At 40.7% G+C, this 23,843-nt stretch overlaps 2 protein-coding genes across 2 annotated transcripts in view; one reads left to right on the top strand and one right to left on the bottom strand.

Annotated features, from left to right (window-relative positions):
• Positions 1-726: 726 nt before the first annotated feature.
• Positions 727-2,826, bottom strand: colec11 (collectin sub-family member 11; the record flags this gene model as incomplete). Its single annotated transcript, XM_080783634.1, has 6 exons — positions 727-1,118; positions 1,355-1,450; positions 1,553-1,606; positions 1,708-1,779; positions 2,444-2,515; positions 2,709-2,826. 6 exons carry the CDS (start codon positions 2,824-2,826, stop codon positions 727-729), a joined length of 804 nt encoding a protein of 267 aa, XP_080639760.1.
• A 3,459-nt stretch (positions 2,827-6,285) lies between these two features.
• Positions 6,286-23,843, top strand: part of myo6b (myosin VIb) — a 42,347-nt gene continuing 24,789 nt past the window's right edge. Inside the window, exons 1-12 of the mRNA XM_080783294.1 lie at positions 6,286-6,421; positions 11,270-11,406; positions 14,406-14,475; positions 14,648-14,721; positions 15,457-15,586; positions 15,994-16,099; positions 17,266-17,321; positions 17,449-17,546; positions 17,970-18,134; positions 19,248-19,328; positions 21,954-22,134; positions 23,100-23,244. Coding sequence (XP_080639420.1) covers positions 11,287-11,406; positions 14,406-14,475; positions 14,648-14,721; positions 15,457-15,586; positions 15,994-16,099; positions 17,266-17,321; positions 17,449-17,546; positions 17,970-18,134; positions 19,248-19,328; positions 21,954-22,134; positions 23,100-23,244 — 1,226 coding nt within the window. The 5' untranslated portion in view covers positions 6,286-6,421; positions 11,270-11,286. The remainder of the gene's footprint in view (positions 6,422-11,269; positions 11,407-14,405; positions 14,476-14,647; positions 14,722-15,456; positions 15,587-15,993; positions 16,100-17,265; positions 17,322-17,448; positions 17,547-17,969; positions 18,135-19,247; positions 19,329-21,953; positions 22,135-23,099; positions 23,245-23,843) is intronic.

Below are 23,843 nucleotides of genomic sequence, written 5' to 3'. Positions count from 1 at the left end.
TACTGTCAACCGCTACAAACTGTCAAATCTCAGCTTCTCTGTGAAAGAAGAACATGAATTACCTTCATGTTAGGGTATAACTGGTACAACTAGCTCTCAATGATGACGTATTAAAGATGTGGATTACAGGACCCAATGCCAGGGTGTAATTGGTTTTCGATGGTGACGTAATGACGATATGTTTTAGTGTCGGGAGGATTAAAGGTAATGCACCTACAGTATGTATACATGTATGTAATCTGACACCACTGCCATATCAAGCACAATTAGTCATTATGTCATACACTGGCACGGCGCATACACATCAAACGGTGACATACAAAAACGAAAACTATTACTTGCGCGCTCTGCTTGCGCAAGTAATAAATAAATAAACAAGACAGGAGACATATGGTTAAGTGTCTTTGTCTTTAATGAGGAGTAACCTGAAAATACTATAATATATATAAAAATGTAACTTCAGAATGCTGAGTGAATTACAAAAAATAAATAGCTTCATCGTATGCCTTTCATTTAGCACTAGTATTGCAGTCAACATGGAATACATTATATAATGATGCAGAAAATAAAATTGACTATTTGCACAACTGTAGTTGGAATTGGATATCATTTTGCCATTTGCTTTGAAGGCAGGAGAAGTTTAGTTTAACTGGATTATTTTTGCCCCACGTGTGGCTTTCTTCCACTGTATTTAGGACGCACTCAAACTTCTGCTCTCTGTTCTTTTTACACACTATCTTTATCAAATTCACACACAAAGTACATGGTGGGGTGGCAGGCGACATCAGTCCAGTCCCCAGACGCCGCCATGTCCACACAGTCCTCATCATCGTAGGCGTTGTTGGGCTCCCCCTGTCTCCATCTGCTGAAGGTGCTCATGGGAGAGCGGTCCACATAGGCAAATAGACCCTCGTGGTCCAAGTCATTTATACCGATGTAGACTCTGCTCAGGCCTGCCTCCGTGATATAGCCCGCTATGGCGGCGTTGGCCCCCTCATCCTTGGGCATGGCCAGGTGCCCTCCCCTCCCCTGACAGTAGATTTCAGCGTCCACGTAGCGTTTCTCCTCCTTCACCAACAGATAGACCTTACTGTCTGTCTCTTTAATGCCAGCAACAGCTGCAGGGGAGGGCAGTGCTGAAAAATGAGCACTTCCATTTCTATGATTTTCAGTGACATATATTTGCATTATATGCAGAGAAACAATTATACCCATGAATTAAAAAAAAAAAAGTGTCAAACTGAGAATATTTTATTGAACAGGATAGCTTTTCAAATTATATTTCACTTGTTGGTTTGAGAATATCCTAGATATTTGTTTAATGATAAATCAGGAATGTTCAAAAAAATCTTACCGTTTTTAATGAACTTCAGCTCAGAGGACAACTGGGCCACGAGAATGTCCATTTCTCCAATCATCTTTCTCAGAGGTGTACACTCGCATGGAACACCTGATAAGGCAAAACTGTGGAGGATTACTGCATTGACCTCACATGTTGTGTGGTGGTTAATGATCCAGTATGCCATTAAATAAATTGTAGTGGATGTTCTACCTGGCTCTCCATTGGGGCCCTTTGGACCTGCCTCTCCCATATCTCCCTTTACACCTGAGATAGTACTCAAGAAAAAACATCATATGTTAAACAGGACACATATAGTATTCATACAAGTATACAGGTACATTACAGCGCTATAGTTTTATAGTAACCTTTGATTCCTCTTGGGCCCATTTTGCCATAATGTCCCATGATGCCCTTCTGTCCTTTAACTCCGGGTTGGCCTATAAAACAAAAACAAAAGCATTGCCATTTGAGAAATGTTTATGGGAGCACATACAGAAACTAATTACATAGATAAATCAAACTGACTGAACTAAATTGCCGAATCCAAATAGCCTCTCGAAAAAGTAAACATTAATACAAATTATACTTGACTACTCAAATTCTGTTTTCTGGACCGCCAGTTTGTGGCCTCTTTTGAATAAATTAACCAAGGATACGTAAAAAAAAAGCAAAAGCACTGTGCCATGTGTCTGTAACGTAAATTGTAGAACATTCATTCCTCATTAAAGCCTCAAGTAAACACTTGTCAGTAGCAGTGCATTCTGGGCATAATTTCTCATCTGACTTCTGACCCCAAAGTATAAACACTTGGCAGTCTCTGGATCTGTCTCTGCCTGGTTGTGATCCAGAGTATCCAGCCCATTACTATATGGCATGAGACATTATCACAAGAAAGCATGAGGAGTATTTGTTGAGGTGTACGGTGAATTATTTTATTTTATTTGTATTATTTATTTCCCTATGAAATCCTGGTTTTCAAGCCAACAGCTCTATTTTCGGCCAATGACACATGGAACGGAATAGGCTATAAATTACACTTAAGGTGTTCTAATGGGAATAATATTTCTAAACAGTGCATATTTTCCAAGCAGAAAAACATACCAATCTCGCCGGGTGGGCCGACTCTTCCTGGTCTCCCTGGTGCACCTTTCTCTCCCTTCTCCCCTGGGTCTCCTTTACGAAAGAATGCTGTTAGCTGTTTGTTTTTCCCTACATAAATTTGGTAAGATGCATTTGTGTGTGTGTGTGTGTGTGTGTGTGTGTGTGTGTGTGTGTGTGTGTGTGTGTGTGTGTGTGTGTGTGTGTGTGTGTGTGTGACTGTGTGTGTGTTTACTAAAGTAGGCAGTATGTAACTATGACTGTGTACCTTTGAGTCCAGGGACAAGGATTTGAACAGAACAGGGTTCTTCTGTCATGTGTTGTCCAAAAGATGACTGGAGCAGTATCAGCCCCATCACAGAAACAAACAACTTCTCTCCTTTCATGCTACAGTACCTGGTGATTATGAGCCAAAACCGAATAAAGACAAATAGAGAAATGAAGGTGTGAGTATATTTACAGAAATTATTGACTCGATAATTTATTATTAACCCATTCTGACCTGAGATCAGATTAAAAAAATGTCTTCTACATTCAAAAATAGCAGACCTACAAGCTTGTAGATCTGCTATTTTTCAATAGCTAAAGCATAACATAATGCTAACACAAAAATGGGTTAAACAAATAGTAATGACATACATTATCAGCCTAAAATGTCAGAGTAAACATAACCGCCATCCATCATCCCCTAGTATCAGTGAGACTGACTTGCTGCATTCTTGAGAAGGCAGGCTTTGACAGCAATGATAACATGAGTCAGATTCCAAAAGCTCTTAAAGCAAAATCTCAAGGTAAAACAGCTATCATGAAACAAGAATTAAAGCTCACAACGCGTTTCAAGTTCTGAGCTTGTAGATCAGCTATTTTCAGCAAAGAGATGGTGTAGAGGGGGAAAATGGAGGGTGCCTCAACAAAGGGTTTAATTGTTTAATCCTTAATGACTTCAAGTAATAAACCTGCATCTTAATCCAAGCCACGTTAAGTTTTAATCATGAATTCACACTTGGCTTGAGCAACAAACTTCTGTACTGTACTGTACTGAAGCGTGCAGCACAAGCAAGACAATTTTGCAAATGATTCATCAAAAACCAAGTGTCATATCCATGGCTTCAGTAAACTCAAAAGAGCCATGCTTGACATGACAAATTCATTTAGTCACTAGCATTTCACTCACTTACACCGTATATTGTATTCTGTATATTTCAAGAATCATGACTCACCTTTAGGGGAATTTTCCAGCCAGAAAAGAGCAGAGAGAAGCATTAGCCTGCACAAGTTGGCAAAATGATCCTCATGAGTTCATAGGGGCATTGAACAGTGGTGGTCTCTCAGAGAGCATTTCATTTTTTTCTCCTCCTCAGCCCAGAATGTGTGTGATAGGCTATCCATAAACAGTGTTACAGATTCTCTTTTTTTTAACCCATTTTGAGCGGAACCCCTTTTGGTGTTTTAAACATTATGTTATAATTTAGCTATTGAAAAATAGCAGATCTACAAGCTCATAGCGCGCCACCGAGTGGCGCGCTACGAGCTTGTAGGTCTGCTATTTTTGAAAAATCGTGAAAATATTTATTTCAGAAAACTGGAGGATTTAGAATATTTCTTTTAAATTTCGAGGTCAGGCCTAAATGGGTTAAAGAAGAAAAAAGCAGCTGGGGCCCCACAGATAATTGGATGGGAAAGCAGCAGGGTTGATTGACAGCAGCACTTCCTGATAACACACAAGACCCATTATTATACGCCGTCGTACCACGGAGTCGTGCAAAACCGAAATCATATGCGATCGACAAGTTCAAATGCATCGAATCACTATTATGCATGGTGAGCTTTAGATCGGCTTGTAGATGGGGCTGCCTCCTGTCACATAATAAAATATTAACTGGATTTATCAAAAGAAAGTAAAAAAATTGGGAAGGTGTCTTCAAAGCACCAAGCACCATTTTTTAAATTATTTTGTGAAAGTAATGTTTAGTATTAGTATAATTATTGGCGTGTGTGTGTGTGTGTGTGTGTGTGTGTGTGTGTGTGTGTGTGTGTGTGTGTGTGTGTGTGTGTGTGTGTGTGTGTGTGTGTGTGTGTGTCTGCGTGCGTGCGTGCGTGCGTGCGCGTGTGTGCTCTACAGGCCAATACAATTGTTTGCATTGCCACACAACTGACACCTTTCACCTGACATCTCCCCTCTGTTCAGGATTAGGATCAAATGAAGAGGATTTGAGTCAAACTTACCCCCGGTCTCACTTTACTGCTTTTTGTGATGAGGAATGATACCTTTGGTGAAACAATGAATTACTAATGAGGGGGGAAACAACTGTAGCCTACACTACACACCACTGCTGGTGCAGACAGAGAGGGGAAACAGTGAACCTATCATACTAGTATTAACTTTATAAACCTACCGTATAATAACTTTATCTCCTATGTAAATAATAATAACAGGTTTATATCAGTTCTGTAGTGCTGTTCTCCCATTTTAAACCAAGCAGATTGGCTCCTGCTAGTGAATGATATAGTAGGCCGCCTACTTTGGGAACTCAGCTCAGCTGGCATCTTCCTCATCCCGCTGCACTGATGCATTCTGTCCGCACTCAGATGCTGAGCTGCTCCATCATATCGCCACTAGATGGAGCCAAAAGCCCACAATACGGACTGGGACTATTTTATACTTCGACCTATCGGATAATCGGACACTGTTCTGTTAGTGTAGTTATTTTAAGTAGGCCTATATGGCTACTCGAGTTCCTTTGCCACTGTTATTTATCAAGATTAGCCTAGGCTATGTTACCTATTAGACGGAGACATTTAAATGCAAGGCAAACAGCCAGACAGAATGGTCTTATACTTATATGGTGCATGATTATTAACTCCTTAAGCCCTCCCACATCGTCTTTGATCTCTTTTAATTAATGTGGTTTATTGGTACAGAAACATATCGTAGATGGTACAGAATCTATACTCTAACCTATGAGAATGGAGCCCCAGCCAGTTTCCCCCTAGTAGGCCAGCTATTACATGTTATTGTCAGAGTAGCATAATCAAATAACAAAATTGATTTTGTGAATTTTATAAACTATAGGTCAAACTGATGTGTTTTTAAAATAGTAGACTATACTACAGTACAGGAGCCAGGCCTATATTACTTAACATGTGTGGGCAAGGTGACATCATCGTCAAACCAGGAAGTTATGCAGGAATGCCTACTGTTCGAGTGGCTAAAAACTACTTTCTGGCCTTGACAGCCCATACATCCAAACAGAAAAGTCATATCTAATTGCATTAAACGACATTAAACAATGTTAAACTCACTTTTCCTGTCACTTTGCCACTCGATTTGCCATTCACTTTATGCATACGCATACCCATATGTCGATCATGCAGCATGCTAGTGGTTTGCATCATCTGTAGGTAATCCGATATGGCCCAGTACAGTAGCTATCAGATATCCTAATTAGATTTACAACCCCAGTGGCGCTTTCAATGGTGGATTGGGTGTCTCCTTCAAAAATCCCCCCCAAAAGTTTTAGATTACTTAAATCTCTCAAATATTCATGAGTCTCAAGGCAGCATTTGTTCTCCTTTCATTGCCGTGAAGGGGGTGGTGTTGACGCCAAATCGCCAATTAACGCATATAGCCAATTCAACTAACTTTTGGTGTCATTTGGTGTAGGCTAGTGCAGTCTGAACAAGTAACAAAGCATACAGTGAAACAAATCGCTCTAAATGTTGGGTGCGTTCCCGGTGCGACGCCGTCGTACTACGGGGTATAGATTCTACTTCTAGGCTTCAGTGTGACGTCAGCGACTGCTTCCCTGGACTTCAGCCTCCTGCTGTCATCCAAGCCTGACGCTCCATTCATCCAGCCAGGGGAAGACCGTCTCCAGCTGGAAATACCCATCGCCACGAAACAAATACGCATGAGGGACATTACATGCATGCATAGCTGTTGCCCTACTTTCACGTGTGTCTGTCTGAAAGATATACGAGGTAAGTGTCTCCGTTGTTGTCTTGTAGATTAACTTTTACACTTGCTGGTGGTGTTGCACTTGTGAGAACAGAGCTTGACTAGCCTATAGAGAGCGCGACTACGGACTTTAGGCTACCTTTTAAGCAAGTTATCTGTTACGCAGGTGATTGCATTGGTGCAACAACAGATATAGATGAAATTGATAGTTGATTATTTGATAGATTAAACGAAAATGCAGTTGAGCCTAGTTTAAAACAATATTAGTAGTAGTAGTAGTAGTAGCCTAGTAGTAGTAGTAGTAGTAGTAGTAGTACTGTATTAATAATAATAATAATGTGTTTGTGGCTACAGTTTTTCTTCCTCGTTATTATAGCTGCAGTATTTATTTATTCATTCATTCATTCATTTATTTATTCAATTATTTAATTTATTTGTATTGTTTTGTTTAAACCAGAAAACCTTGCTCGTGATAGTGAAGTGTGGTTTGCTTTTAACAGTGTACTTTACCCATATCCTGTTGGCCTACAGCAGATACTTCAATGTATTTTCCATATCCTTTTGCCTTGGAGAGAACAGGAAGCAAGAGGCGGTGTGTGTGTGTGTGTGTGTGTGTGTGTGTGCGTGTGTGTGTGTGTGTGTGTGTGCGCATGAATGTGTGCGTGTGGGTGTGCGAGCACGCCTGTCCAGTGTGCACGCAACAATGAATCCATGTCCACACCACCATCACAGCCACAGGATGTAGTGCAGTCAGTCAGTGACACCTTATTACCTGACCCTCTGTTCAGGAATAGGGTCAAATACTAAGAGGATTTGATGAAGAGTAAGAGTCAAAGTTACCACTGGTTTTTGTGATTAGCCCTTGGGAATCTGGTCAACTACGTATAAGGGTTTAAGTGGTTAATAAGCATGCATTCTTATCAGTCTTCAAACAGCAGGCCTGCATGTGATGTTTCTATGTATGTGCTTGGAAGCTCACTTGTAGCTAGTTATTTTTATGATGAAAACATTTCCTGTTGACATCATTAAACATGGACAGTAGGAAACTGTGGGAAAGTTTTGTTCTAATTACACTTCAGGATGTCTTGACATGCCTTGATCCCAACATGAGATCTCACATGAGAGACTGATGGACTGGTAGACATGCAGGACTGACAAAGTAATGCAAATGCAAATGCCTGCTTCCTCCTTACACACCAATGTCTTGTTCAATGCTCACTGTGGTGTTAATAAAATAATGCGTGCACGCGACCTCAAGGTCGCATCCACCTGGGTGACGGCAGACTGCTGGGCGAGCATTGGTGCTTTGGCATGGGGCCCATTGGAGGGGTCAGATCAACAATGAACAATGAAGCTCCTTATATGGAGATCTAAGGGGTTGAGGTTTGAGGTGAGATGTAGAGTTGCTGGCCGGCTCCATATATGCAAATCTAGGTGATGATCCATGTATCCAGGGTTTGATGAGGTCAGTGTCGTGATCTTATGGAGACGGCCATATATGGAGCATGTCACGAGGTGTGACGGACTGACATATTTTTCAGGTTTTCATAGTAACTTTCGGTCGCAATAATTATCACTCTTGGGTCTTGCATGGCAAACAAGTCAAATAGACAGACATAGGCTACTAAAATTAATTCTTACCAATAACCTGAATCTAGATACCTTACCTTATACTATAGGTGAGGTGAGGTAGCTGTGTGACATGCTGCTAAAACGGTTCCAGTCAGCATCGTGGGATCAGATCTTTGACCTCCAGTTGAAGTTGGGAGAAAGTCCTCTCACTGGAAGGATGACATGATACTCCGTTTAAAATTACACATACTATACAAACCTAGCAGAGTATAGTTTAGTTTATTGGAACAATGAAGAATATATAACTAAAGTGATGAAAAGGTGATAATAATGATACTATACGTAGGAAGAGAAACCTAGAAATTACAGAGAAAAAAAGACTAGTGTGTCAAAATAAATTGCTAATTTATGAAGAAAAACATTTCTGTTTCTCAGTATTGCAGTTAAGGCCTTGTCTCTGACTTTAGGCTCAAAGCTGTTGCTATTACTATTTGCTATTATTATTATTTGGAGTTCAACTTGCTCTTGCAGTTGGCCACTGCAGTTCATTGACGTTGGAAATGTTTTTCCTGGTGTCCTGATGGCTGACATTCTTAGTTCAAAGCTTCCTACTGTAAACAAAGACTCATTATTCTGTTCATGTTATGAACAGGCAATATATAATGATGAACTGCGATAACATGCATGTTTATTGCCCTATGCTAACATTCTTATCTAGTCCCTAGAGGAGCCCAGTAATGAATGATGGTCTCATACTGTACGTATAATACAAATGTACGTATAATAAAAAATATACATATTTTACACTCAGACAATGCCTGACCATACAGGATGTAATTTCCACCCGTCAATAACCTTTATTACCTGTCTCCATGTGATACATATTTTGTTGACTTTCTTTAAAACATCTTGTTTTGTAATTAAACCTTTTGAAACATATTACACAATCCTCGGTGAGACTATAATCTAGACCATCTTTCCATCTGTTGTACTCTAATGCAGAATAGGCATTTGTATTTCTGTGCATTTCTTAACCACCAAGTCTGATATAGTTGGTAGTAGTAGTGGCATTGGGGACATTTTGAAACATTTAGCCTAGAATGACATTGTAAAGTTGGCCGAGTGGCCAAGACTCCAAAAGGTGACAGAATCCAGCAATACCTTTTAGGGTGTTTTATTTCTCCCCGATGCAGGTTATTCACAGTGGAAAGGCCTCGAACAAAACAAAACACTAAAGACTAACTTACAACATAGAAAAACACTTGAAAACTAATTAGGGAAACAACAAACCCAGAACTTGAGACACTGTGTAGGCTATAAACCCTGCAATGACCCCTATCAGCTCTCCCTGGGTGTTACCTTCTGGTTGCCTCAAGCCAAACTGAACTAACTCACTGCCCCTGCAGCCTCCCTCTTATACTAGGCAAGACTGTACCAAGGAACAGTTCTGTAATTGGTAACCCACTTAACTCAACATCTGGCTAACCACGGCCCATGAGTTAACTTACACAATTACCTACTTTAACTAAACCAATTCGCATACATTTCAGATACATTACACAACATCAAGATGAATAGAAAACATAACACAACACAAGAGCTCTTGTAACACAGACAGACACCCCTCCTGCTCTATAGCACTTGGTACCTTCCTCCACTCCATTTGCAAAGTACTTTTTTACAATTCACTGTGAAAAAAATATGCACTCATGTCCATTAACACAGTCTTCCAAGCCGGCCGGCAAAGTTAGTTAATTGGATGCAACTGTGTAGTTTAGGTGTGTGCATTGTTCTCCATCAATGTATGTTAGGAAGACCTAAGTGAGATGGGTGTCAGCTGGCACGGAGCAAGAAGGGTCGCCAGAGACCGGAATAAATGGAGAGGACTCGTCGCCCAATGTTCCAATAGGAACGGGAGGAACTAAGTCTAAGTCTAAGTAATGTATGTGTATAGGGCACGGGTTGCCTCGTGACATACATGACCAAAATAAAGATGCCAGGACCGGATTATTATGGTTAAAGGCTGCAATCAGTTGAAAGTTGGAATATGGTATTAATGTCCAAAGTGAGCAGATAGTCCCATATGGGTCTGTTCACCAGAACTGGCTTATAGTTGATGATGAAGCAGTAACAAAGTGTAAGATGGAAATCATTTGGTTGATACTTAAATATGAAAAAAACGTATTCTAATATGGAGAGAAGTAAAGATTTCTCAATGGAACATTGAGAAAGTCTAGACGAACTACAAAATTGCTTCATCATCTTGGAGATGATGTTTGAATGGGGTGTTATGGTGCAGGTCAAGATGGGGCCATCAGGACAGAGGCTGTCAGTGGTACAGTTGAACGGAATGAATGGACCTGCTGATCTTCGAGGCATTGCCGAAGGCTGCATCAGCAGTTTCCAATTCCTGACCCCTTTCACAATTTGACCTCAATCCCTGAAGCTAATTGGATAGTGTGGATGTCAGCACTGCCACTCTGAGGAGTGCACTGTGTGTAGGATTAACTGTCAAAGGTTGATGGTTAAACACACACCTATCATCAATATCAGAGTTACAGTGAAAGGTATAAACCAGGCTTTCTTTTACTTGTCTGAAGTGCTCAGATTGTTGGCCTACTTGTGTCCTTGATCTTATAAAAGACATGATTACAGGTCTGACTTGTAATAGGGAAATCAAGGAGAGAGACTGACATGCAGCAAAGGTTGTCGGGATCGGGACTCGAACACGCAACACACTGTCAGGCATGCGCCTGGACCGCTAGGCCAGCAGGCGCCCAATTGGATGTCAATCTACAAGTTCACAACGACGTGATGCAATGTGATGCTTGTAGATTGGCTATTATTGCAATTTTGGAATATTTTTGCCTATAACTACATCCCAAAATAACCACCAGCTTGAAAGAACTTAAACCTTAATTTGCAGAGGCGTTGAAGGTCAGATCAATTATAAAGACTGTAGGTCATCCCCAACAGAGCTAATTTTCTGGTATGCCTGTTCTCATCAGTTGTTTCAGGATTCCCTCTGGAGATAGCTCCTGTTGTGTCCCAGTGGGAAATCCACACTGCTTGCAGTGGGATGACTCCAATGGAAAGCAATAGAAACAACACTGTAATGTCATGTTGTCAGACGATTTAATAGCCATCATCAGCCCTTATCTGGACCATGCAATGGAGCTAGCCCATTTGTAACTGCTACAGCATAATACTAATCTCTACTGTAATATGCTACATATTTCATAGTACATATTACTGGATGAATGGTCTCTCTCTCTCTCTCTCTCACTCCCACTGTACAGCTGACTGGAGGTGAGTCATGGAGGAGGATGGGAAGCCAGTATGGGCGCCCCACCCCACCGACGGGTTCCAGCTGGGCATGATAGTTGACATAGGAGCTGAAGCACTCACCATAGAGCCGCTGAACCAGAGGGGCAAGGTGGGTCGCACGCACGCACGCACGCACACACACACACACACACACACACACACTCGGGTGGCCATTCAGGTTACTGAAGACCTCAGCGCAAGTTAAGGTGGGTCAGCCATGCTACTTCTTGTTGGTGTGGAGGCCCCTGCAAGAGATGCACTCTCAGCCACAGGTGGCATGAATTGGTTGTTTGCTAACTCGATCCAGCACATGCACGCACACCACGCACACACACACACACACACACACACACACACACACACACACACGCACTGCACTGTACTTTCATTATATCGGGAGACACACAGTAAACATTTCGGGAGTAGAGTAGAGTGAAACAGTCTTTTAACATGAGATTGGTTATTACTCATACAAAGTACCAGTCTAAGTAGAGTACCAGGCAGCACATACACAAGTAACCATGTGTGAAAAAAGAAATGCTGTTTAGCTAAATTGCAATTTCAAGGTTGGAAAGGCGTTAACACAATGAGTAAAACGTGAGAAACCTGAGAGAGTGCATGAACGAAATGTGGCGATGCACAGGCACATGAATAAGTAAACAGTGCAGCAGCAGGTGTACTGATAGTATTGCCTTCAGGGAGAGTTGGTCATTAGGAGGAGAAGGCCACCTGTTACACCCGAGCCTCCTTATGTCCCCAGTGTGTGTGTTGTCTTCACTGAGGAGCTGGCTACGAGTGGCTCTAATGTTTACAAGAAGCACAGCAGCCATTTTGAAAGGTAAACGCAACTGAAGGTAATAGTGTTAATTGTGTGTGTGTTTCATTTAGGACCTAAATGAAACACGTACATTTGAGTTGTTTACCATGTGCCAGCATGGACAGCTCCGGTACAGTCAACTTCACACAGTAACATTAAATGAAACACACACAGTTAGGTTCTTACTAATTATAACCTATAGTAACCTAAGTAAGTAATAACCTTCAGCTGTGTTTACGTGTCAAAATTGCTGCTGTGAAAATTTTCTTGCGATGTTCTTTTTCTCATAATAAACAGTAAAACATCTTTGACATTTTCTGGATGTCTCTAATGCACTGTAGTCAACTCACATAAACAAAACAGAGCCATTTGCACACTCAGGGCTGTATTTTGTGTGTCCTACGGTAAGTACCAGGTCTTATTCCCTAACTTGAGTAAACTAAAGACCTGGAGGCGTGATCAATGCTCTTTGGCCACTCAGAATAGCCAAATGGCATTGATCACGCCTCCAGGTCTTTAGTTTACTCAAGTTAGGGAATAAGACCTGGTACTTAAGACACGCAAAATACAGCCCTCAGTTGCTACATCGTTAGAAAATACAACTGAATTAACATTATTATCAGTAGACTGTGTGTTAGGCTTCATTTCATGCAGCGTTTTTGGCCATGTCTCGCGACCCCCACCCCGTCCCCAATACAAATTGACCGCTACAATAACCTTAATAATAGCGAAAATACATCATAAATAAATACTGAAACCAGATATAATCATTAAGGAAAGTTTACTGTGTACTATATAAACTCTTAATTTCCATTTTCCAAAAATAATAATAATAATATATATATATATTATTTTTGGGGACCCCCCAAAATAATTTGGCGATCCCCCGGGGGGGGACCCGCGGGTTGAGAACCCCTGATCTAGGTGATGAAAGGCTCATTGAGTTTCCTTTATTGTTGAGTTGAGCTCATTAGAGCCTCATGTCAGTATTATGACCCTCGCTTGGTTGTGCATGGCTGATGTAGTGTACCCACTTTTTTGTTTTGCTTTGTCTGGTCCATTTAGTTGGACACACAATATGCTATTTTGTCTGGCAATGTCCCACTTGAGTCACGGTAACGACGAGCACACAAAGCACGTTCTGTTCATGCTAGCATTCCACTTGCCCCAGTAGCTCAGACATGCAAGCATGCACTGCACTGCACACACGCATCATGCACCTCTGTGTATATTACACAGCGACGTTGGGGAGAGGAAACATTAGATGCACATGCAAATTCTGGAAATAAAGTGAGTGTGAGTGGAGGTGTGTGTGTGGGGGCCGGGGGGCAGTTGGACACGTGACAGTTGGAGTTGCTTGCTTGCAAACAAAAACTGATTTACTAGGCCTGAAATCATGTTGGCATGCAACACTGTCGTGTTACAGTGTACAAATTAGTCTTAACTCTACTAATAAACAGGTTGTTTTGGTTGCCTTCAGAAGGTCAGAATCAATAAATACAGTACCCTCTGCCTGTTTTCGTCACAGGGGAGGTGCTTGGGTGTTTTTAATAATACAGTGACTCATGGACTGCTTCGCACAAGATCAACACACACACACACACACACACACACACACACAGTCACACACTCACAGGTGCTCAGATCCTGTTGCTCTCCCACCAAATTATTCATCATCCTGCCATGTCGCTCCTTGTTTATCTCACAGCCGGCTTGTTCCATTGAGTTTATTTCCATTAACTCATGGACTCATGAACAATAGAGCATGAATATCACTAACTCTTTCAGCTTGTGAAGGTGTAGCAGCAAACACCACTACTGTGATCTTTAGCCCTGTAAGGTCAATAATAATAATAATAATATATTTTATTTGAAACATCACTTTTAGCTATTTTTATATAAATATTTATCCTATTTCTTATCCTTGCAATGGCATTGGATTCACGTGTTAATTTGTCCGGCACTATGAACTCACGTAATATGCGACCATTTTGAATTTTCCGGGGGGTCCAAATCACACAGAATGTGCAGGGCAGGTCCATGGGATATGCATGAAAATAGTTTGAGAAAAGCTAGTCAAAACAATTACAGAATCTTACACGTTGATATTAAGAAAAGGGGCCTCCTTCAACAACATGATGGTGAAATTCACGTTTATCATTTGTCAGACATTGCTACTGTATGGTTGTGTCGATCTGCCCACTCTGCGCCCATTTAATATGCTCATAACCATTTGTTTGGTTTCATTACTGTATCTTACCAAAAGCCATTTTCTGCTTTTCATGTTGCAGACCTTTCTGGCTCCTATGAGCCAAGTCTATCCAGCAGAGGATGACATCAACAAACATGTAGAAGACAACTGTAAGTTACCACCGTTCAAAATGGTACAGTGCATTCATAATAAGGAACAGCCTCACTAATAATTAAAATATTTCGAACGGGGATGAATTATAATTAAATTAAATGCTTGTTTGTATTTTGAGTGCACTTTTAATATTGTTTTTTTTGCTTGTTTGTTTGTTGTTTTGTTTAGGTTCACTAATGTACCTGAATGAAGCCACTCTTCTCAACAATGTCAGAGTGCGGTACAGTAAAGACCACATTTACGTAAGTTTACTTGTCCTTACACACCTCCATGTTGTACGAACAGTAATATGTGGACATTGTTGTCCCATTGCATCTTGGGAAGGTAGCAGGATGGAGGACTCTTTTGAGACAGAAAGAAGATTGCCTGCCTGTCCTTTTCCCTTGGGGGGGTAATCGAGTGCCAGGTGGTTATAAGGGAAGCTAGCGAAGGGTCACTGAGTGAATGGTACACCCAGTCACCCCACTTAAGGAAATGAGTGACATATGGTAGAGGGAATATCTCACTTGTTTTAAATAGGTCTCTTGTTTTTTAATTGTGTGTAAGAGAACACTTGGTAGACAGCTGTATGCTGCAAAACAAGGGCATGGCAAGCCTTTACCTTCAGGACATGATCCACCCCTACACACAGATCGGCTAACACAGGACGTCTGTCCCTCCCTTCTCCACAACACTCTGGCCAACGCTCCAATCGTCCTAATATCTTCTCCCTCCTGGCTCTCAAGCTGTGGAATGATCTTCACCCTCAGTCAGGACTGCAGACCAGCTCACTCCCCATGTTTTGTGATTTGTTTACTTGGGTTCATGCTATTAACTCTGATCTTGCATTTTGTAAGCTGCTCTGGACAAGAGCGTCTGCTAAGTGCCTAAATTGTAATAGGCTACTGTTTTCTTGTCCATTGATTATAACCATCATAGGATTCGTTAAATGCTTTGATGATCCATGATTACTCATTTTTCTATTTGCTCCTTTACAGACATATGTTGCCAACATATTGATAGCTGTGAATCCATACTTTGAGATCCCCAAATTGTATTCTCCTGAAACCATCAAGTCCTACCATGGAAAGTCCCTGGGTACACTTCCACCTCATGTCTATGCTATCGGTAAGAGCATTCCCATTTATCTGCATAATCATCACACATAAACACATAAATAATGTGCATGTCTAACTTATGATGCGAGAAACAACAAGCTACACTAATAATAGTACTTGTTACTGTAGTTACTTTTTCCTGGAAATGCACACAATAATAAATTGTAAATAATTTCATTGAAATATGTCTTCTATACTAAAGGCTCTCCTGAACATTTGTGAAATTAACTCACAAAAGTAAAATTTGTTATAAATTACCTCCAAAATCATATACTCTAATTCAGTTTTTATCTCATTCACAATACAGCAAAGATATTTTTGAATTGAGCTTTTATCAGACATAACCTTATTTGTTATTCTAGCAACTTTAATGCACAATTAAATGCATTGTCTATACGTTTATCTTTCCTCCCTCAGCGGACAAGGCTTACAGGGACATGAAGTTTCTGAAGCTGAGTCAATCCATCATAGTTTCTGGTGAATCTGGCGCTGGAAAGACTGAAAACACTAAGTTTGTCCTCAGGTATGGACACATCCATGTCACATACCGTACCCACTACGGCACTGCATTGTAGTCAGGCCCGGATTTAACCAGCTCCACTGCAGGGGGGCGGGAGGAAAGTGTAGGGGGGCAACCCCCTCGGCCGTGGCGAGGGATTAAATCCCCCCCAAACCCCCGAAATGCATAGAAAACTATTAGTAACTATACTTTGAATTAGGGACGTTAAGGTTGGCAAATCAAGGGAGAGCATTGGTCGCCTAGGTGCAGAGAGCGGTCTGACTGAGATTTGTATTTTTTGGATGATGAAATGGTGTTGGTTTGGTGGTGTGACAGTTGCAGTTAGTTAGTAGCGTAGTGTTTCAAATCGTTTTAAATATAAGCCCTTTAATTTGAAATATCTTTGAAATGTGGGATTTCTGCATGCCATCATGTTTGGCCCCCCCTATGCCCATGCCTATATCAGGCCCTGATTGCAGTGTTGATTTGAAAGGCAAATTCTGATTTAGTCTAGTCATAGTCTTTTGAATAAAATTACATTTAGTTTTAGTCGTATTTTAGTCATGAAAAGTTTTAGTTTTAGTCGACTAACTATTGTAATGCACTTTGTTGCATGCTGAAAATTGCCGATCTAGCGCAGCGCGACGCGTTGTAGATTGGATTGTAGATCTGCTATTTTCAGAGCACAACACCCGAGCACAACCAAACATAAAATTACTTAATTGTCTTAGTTCTACTGGATCTCTTCTCCACTAGTCCCATACATGTATGCTAAGAGAGAAATGACTCTCTTTATATTATGACAAGACATTTTATTAAGCTGTAAATGTATTGTCAATGCATACTTGTTATGGACATTGGGCTATATCTTGCGATACCCCTCACCCCTTATGCCTAAACTTATTTGGCATTTTTTACTATATTGAAAAACCTTTTAAAATAGTTCAAACAGCCAATCTACAAGTACAAGCTCACAACGTGTCGATGTAGATCGGCTAGTTGAACTATTTTAAAAGGTTTTTCAAAAGTAGTAAAAATGGCAAATACGTTTAGGGATAAGGGGTAAGAAGTGGCGCAACATAGGGCCCAATGTGTCTGCATTCTTAAATATTCTCTATAAGCTTGGATGCTTAACCTGTTATGTGATTATTGGTGTTACCATGGTCCTGTACTGTATCTCCATTCTATAGATATCTGACCACATCATATGGAACCGGTCAAGACATTGATGAAAGAATTGTTGAAGGTAACAACATATTAACACAATAACCTCCTATCATATATATTTTGATATTGAGCTAGACAGTGAATACATACGGTAATAACATTGTTAATGTTGAAATTGAAATGCTCTTTTTACTTTTAAAATGCAGCAAATCCTCTCCTTGAGGCCTTTGGAAATGCAAAGACCGTCCGTAACAATAACAGTAGTCGCTTTGGGAAATTTGTGGAGATCCATTTCAATGAAAAGGTAATGATGCTTGACTATAATAGTTTTTTATTATAAATAAATTGTATTACTATTATATACTATTCCACCGCATTAACTGTGATTATTAGGATAGGTTAACTTTACATGCGCTACATGCATCATTAACCTAACCCATTCTGACCGGGCACCCATTTTGGTGTTGGCATCATGTTATGCTTTAGCTATTGAAAAATAGCAGATCTACAAGCTCATAGTGGCGCGATACGAGCTTGTAGGTCTGCTATTTTTGAAAAATTCGAAGAACGACTGACATTTTTATGAATCTGATCTCAGGTCAGAATGGGTTAATCAGACCAGTGTGTGTCCCGTGGAAACCTCGTATGAATCTGATCTCAGGTCAAAAAACAGGCCAAATTAACTACACAGTAAAAGAGTTTCTTTCCTGTGTATATTACCAATTAGAATGCAGTCGTGGGCGGGTTTGTGTCTCACTACCTGCTGGAGAAGTCGAGGATCTGCATGCAGAGCAAAGAGGAGCGGAACTACCACATCTTCTACAGGCTCTGCGCCGGGGCCTCCGACGACATCAAGAAGAAGTTCCACCTTGATTCTCCTGACAGTTTCAAGGTGAGTGGGCTTTCATCTGCATTCATAAAGACATTAAAAACATCAGATTATGTTTGGTGATCGCCAATATGGGAACCCATCAGCAAAAAAAAAAGGAAAAACAGCACCCTCTGCTGTTTGTTTCCTTAAGCTCCGAATCTGTTCTTGAGAGATTAGGTGATCACAAAATGTTGTAGGCAGAGGAATTAATGAGGGTATTTCATTTCTGACCCAGGGTGCAGTTGAGTTTAGTTTTTACAAAGTATTTCAGGGGAAATGCTGACATATGATATTTTGACCCATGATATGTCTAGGGTTTGCACACCCAGCCATAATTAAGTTAATTTATAAGCTGCTGTTGTACAATCATACATGCACACACAGCACAGGTTACAGACACTCACAGAAGACACATTTTAGAAGCTGCAAATAAAAATAGCTTGAAGGGCTGATTGACGTCTTTGAAAGAAGGTGAATGTTACTTGAGAATGGCTTTACTCAAGGTACCTACTTAACATGTAAATCTCTTTGTTAAATAGGCCATATTTTCTGTTAGATTTTACCTATTGATTACCTAAATTATATGGTGTTTTCAGATGTGTACTTTTGAATCCTGCTACTGCCAGTGCAAAGTAATCTTGTCCTGTGCAAGTCTACATGAGCCCACTAGATGGCACACCAGTTTGCTTGCAAACTTGCTTACTTATGCATTTAAATAAATCATCAAATCAAATTCCCCAGTGAAGTCAGTCCCTCATCAGTGACACTGTGTTCAGTGGCATATCAATAGAGAGAACAAAGGTCCTGTATGAAAACTCCATAACAACACTTAACAGAAGAAATACGCAATCGTGGCCATTGTTTGAAGTTGTTTTGTCACAGCATCATTATATCACGTCCCTTAGGTGACACCCACATCAACAGAGGCAATTATCTGATGTATGATTCACATCTAGTTAAGTGTGAAGTCATATTGGAAGATGACAAAGTAAATCGTTTTTTTGATGATGAAAAACAACACAACAAGCCCCCGAAGGTTTCCCCACAAGAAGATTACACTGAATTGTGTGTCTGACATCTGATTATCCAAATATGAATCATGCATCTGTGTTTTTGATGCTTTCCTACTTACAGTATCTGAATCGAGGATGCACCAGATATTTTACTGATAAGGACTCGGATAAACAGATTACGCAGAACCGCAAGAGTCCTCAGGTAATACCATGTTCTTTCAAATGTGAACCCCATTAACACCGCTGTGCTTTTTATGTTATGTTATTATTATTCATAACTTTGTATCACCTTTTGATTTGTTTTATTGTTTGTTTATTTGGGGCGTGTTATTCTGTGATTAATTAATTGCAACTTGGCATGTACAGGCTTGTTTTACATTGTGTTACATTTGCCAGTGATGTCATGACACTAGTGTGAAACCTGGTATCCTAGTTACTCTGTAGCACTAATCTGAAACAATGTTGTACAGACAATCTGCTACTATTATAGAAATGCAGTGGGAAAGTGAAATTAACCTGAATAAATCCTCAACAGAATCGTTTATGGAAGAAAAAAAAATCGACAACGTCTGCGCATTGAATTATGCTATATTTGTATATCAGTACAATAATTGTGACAATTCACTCCCATGGGGACTTATTATCTACTGAATTAATTAATTTTACTGGCATATCTTTCAAACTGGAACATTACATACAGTACTGTATACCCTTACGTTTAAAAAAAAACACTTTTCCAACCAGGGAAACTCCCCCCTGTCAGGTATAAAAGAGCAACTTGGACACATGAAGGAAGCATGAGTTCAAGTCCGTTGCTCTCCCCATGTCCCCCCCATACAGTATATGGGGACTAGGGTGGCGGAGGGTGTGTAGAGCCCAGGATCACATTAGATAATTGACACAGGGGTGAAAAATGGGTTACAAAATCGTGGGATAAAAAAATAGCTGCTGATTTGATAGCAGGGGGGAAAGGTGGTGACAGTGGAACCCCACATGAAGAGCTGCTGTTACCTACTGCTCCTGGAAGTCTGGCTTGTACACAGTAAAATCCTCTGCGTTAATTTAACTCTGAGTGTACAAATGGTTCCCTGTACATTTGTACACTCAGAGTAAAAATTAACGCAGAGGATTTTACTGTGTATAGGCCAGACTTCCAGGAGCCGTATGTAACAGCAGCTCTTCATGGGGATCCATTCCACTGTCACCACCTTTCCCCCCCCTGCTATCAAATCAAGGTTTTACCAACAGCTATTTGCATTTACTCCTTGGAAAGTTAGTCCAAGGACACAAAACTGTTCTTGGTTCTCCATCATGTTGTTGTTGCAACTGTCAAGACTACGGTATGTTTCCATCAGCTTTTCAAAATTAAATTGAGGGGCGCCCAATGTGCGTGCGTGCACGCGCACACACGCTGTGTGCGTAATGGAGCGGTTAGGCACTGCTCAAAAACACTCTAACAAGGACCGAGACTGATATATGTACACATGGGGTGATTACAAATGAGATACAGCTGGGGCAAAGAGAAACATAACCAAGGCAACTAGACTACGTAACAACATACACAGAAATACAAGACCTATAGATGCTATACAATCATTAATGAGACAAAAGTCTGAGACTGTGACAGTGGCAGTGAAGCCATCAACTGTGTGTCTGGAAGTGAGCAGAGTATGTGTCAATAACATTGCATTATGACTGACTAATGAAGTGATTTGTGTATCTTTACATCCCCTCACATGTCGGCGGTAAATAGGACGATAAGGTGATCTTTGAGTGTTTTTGTTTGTTTGTTTAGTTTTTCTTTCTTTTTTTCCTTAGCAGGAAATACTGCTATCTGCTCTATTTGTAATTGTAACATACTGTATAGACATTTTCAACATTCTCAATGGGTCCAAGTTTATTTCTTTTTGCAGTGTTGGTGAATATCAGTAGCTGACATACGGAAATATACTTGGACCCAGGCCGTTGCCTATAGCAACCCAATTCCACTGTCAATTAGTGTAATTGTCTTCTCCAGTGTAAACACTGAGACACTCATATTTTCCTGTTTGCAGAGCAAACAGGAAATGAGAGTGCATGCGTCTTCTCTGTCTGCATGGAGGTACACACTACACAGTCGATTCTGCAGTGTTCATTTAACTGAAAGAGTACACAAACGGAACTCATTTGTACACTCTCAGATTTAAATAACGCTTTAAGGAGTGATGTGTGGGCAGAGTGTAAAATAGAATATGTTCTTTTCTGGTTTTCAGTATTTCAAGCTTTAGACTGTCACTGTAAGCCAACCATCTGTGACCAAATTGGGGCGGGGGGGGGTAATATTGGCTACTGTAAAGTAAAAATGAATAAATAAATGTTGACTAAAGCGCTGTATGTTGAAAACAAGATAAATCAGTAAGAGCTATATAAATAAAAATGGCTTTGGTTGAAGCGGAGCACGCCGACACCAGTTGATTACTATAATCATCATGAATGTGTTCTGAATCTGTATCTGAGGTTTTCCAGTGACATTCTACAGTATGTTGCATGTTTATCCTTTCTGCTTCTCAGCAAAACTACTATTATGACCAGCCTAAAGAAAGAGATGTATAGTATAGAAACAGTATAGTGTATAGTGAAACCGTAGGCCTATAGTGTAACAGCCTTATTGGTACCTGTGTGCTGGACCTGTGTGATAGTGTGTGTGATTGTGGTGGTGGTTTAAAGCAGAGGTTCCCAACCACTGGTGGTATTTCAGTATAAAAAGGTTGGGAACCAATGGTTTAAAGCTCTCTCTCTGTGATGTCTTATGTGTCTGACTAATCGACTGTATATGCCGCCTTCCCAGCATCTAAAGGCCGGTGCTCTGAAAGACCCTCTCCTTGATGACCTGGGGGACTTCAATAGGATGTGTGGGGCCATGAAGAGGATCGGTCTGGACGACGACGAGAAGCTGGACCTCTTCAGGGTCGTTGCCGGGGTTCTGCACCTCGGCAACATCGACTTTGAGGACACGGGAAGTAGCTCAGGTGAGATACTGACTGTTAACGGTTAACGCTTACTGTATGCGCAAAAAGAGACTTGAACAGTGATAACTGTTAACACACGTGCATGCACAAACATGTCCAATAAAGACAGATAGACCCTGACAAAGACCTTTTGGTCGAAACGCGTAGGTCCTGTTATTTATTTGCCTTGCTCAAATAAACTATTACATTTTTCACCAAAGACGGAGTGCCTTGGATTCCCTTCTTTTCTTTTCAAGTCTGCAACTTACACCTTGACAAGCAGTACAACTTGGAGGAAGGATACCTTTTGTCTGTATCACCAAAGAGCACCCATCTAAGAGCCACTAACAGATCCCTGCTTCCATCCCTCTATTTCTAAAAAGTCCAATAAAGAGTTGCGTTAAAAACATCAAATGACAGTATATCACATCGGTAATAATTAGTAACTGCACAAAGGCTCTAGGTGTGGATATTGCAGGCCTTTTCTATACATTATGTTCTAATATGCACTGTGTACATGATCTTGATTATCAGTTATAGTATACAACCTTATTTGAGCAATTCTCTTTCATAGAAGTATAGCCTACTCTTCATGGCTGTCGGTAATAGCATACTGTACTAAACACTATTTGATTTGGCATTAAGTCACTAAATATGTCAGTAGATGCTAGATGTCTCCTTGACTAAAACAACATTTGTGACGGTAGCATCAATGGGTCATTATTTATCACAGAGTATTATGGTAGAAGATTGGAGAGCAGTAGCATGAAGAACTTCTTAAAAATGGTGCCATATGCACACACATGCTGCCTGTGAAGCTATAGCCAACACCCTCAGCCTGATATACTGTAGAGCTAACTCAGTCAAATCCATCTAAAAGGAAGGATCTGGAAGGAGAAGACCAGTTGTTTTTCATTTATTGAGTTTGGCCGAATGTTAATTTAGGGATGACATGTTTCAATTTGCAATGTGTGTGTATTCTTCAGGCGGATGTGTGTTGCATAATCAGTCCGGCCCATCTCTGCAATACTGTGCCGACCTCTTGGGCTTGGACCAGGATGACCTTCAGGTCAGCCTCACCACCAGGATCATGCTGACTACAGCAGGGGGCGCCAAAGGAACAGTAATCAAGTAAGAATTCACAGTAGTTTATATTGATCCTATTTGATGAGAGCTGTTGACAAGCAGCAATTTCCACTTGTCTGACCCACTCTAGTGGAAAAGCTGTCACCAGTTAAGAAGACTAACAAATCCATAACCAGCAAAAAATGTTCTTTCTACAAGATCAGACATCACATCACTTGCATGAGCAATCGCAAACCAATCTGCATGAGTTTGCGCATTTTTGACTCTTTTCGTTGCACGGCAGCGTTGTACAACACAGTATAAAATAGGGCTTAAGTGGTTAAGATAGCTAATGGTCTTTAGATGGCGATAGTGTTAAAATGACACTGGCAGTGACTTGGCAGTTGGCAAAGTGACTGTAGCCCCGTTGTCCTTATCTGAGGTCATTGTGTGCCATCGTAAGACTTCTTTATGGAGATTGCACTGGAGGGCAAAGCCTGAGATTGTATTAAGCCTGTTACATTTTGGATTAAACAGGGATTTAGTAAATGGAGAATATCACATACATGAGATTATTGCCATGTACAATTTAGGCACTTACTGTAGCAGACGCTCATATCCAGATTCCAGAGAGCAAGAGATTGGAGTAAGCAGCATAAGCCCTA

This window comes from Protomyctophum bolini (genome assembly GCF_963924005.1).
Source record: "Protomyctophum bolini genome assembly, chromosome: 15".
NCBI classification, from domain to species: domain Eukaryota; kingdom Metazoa; phylum Chordata; class Actinopteri; order Myctophiformes; family Myctophidae; genus Protomyctophum; species Protomyctophum bolini.
This window is presented reverse-complemented; position numbering and strand designations above follow the sequence as displayed.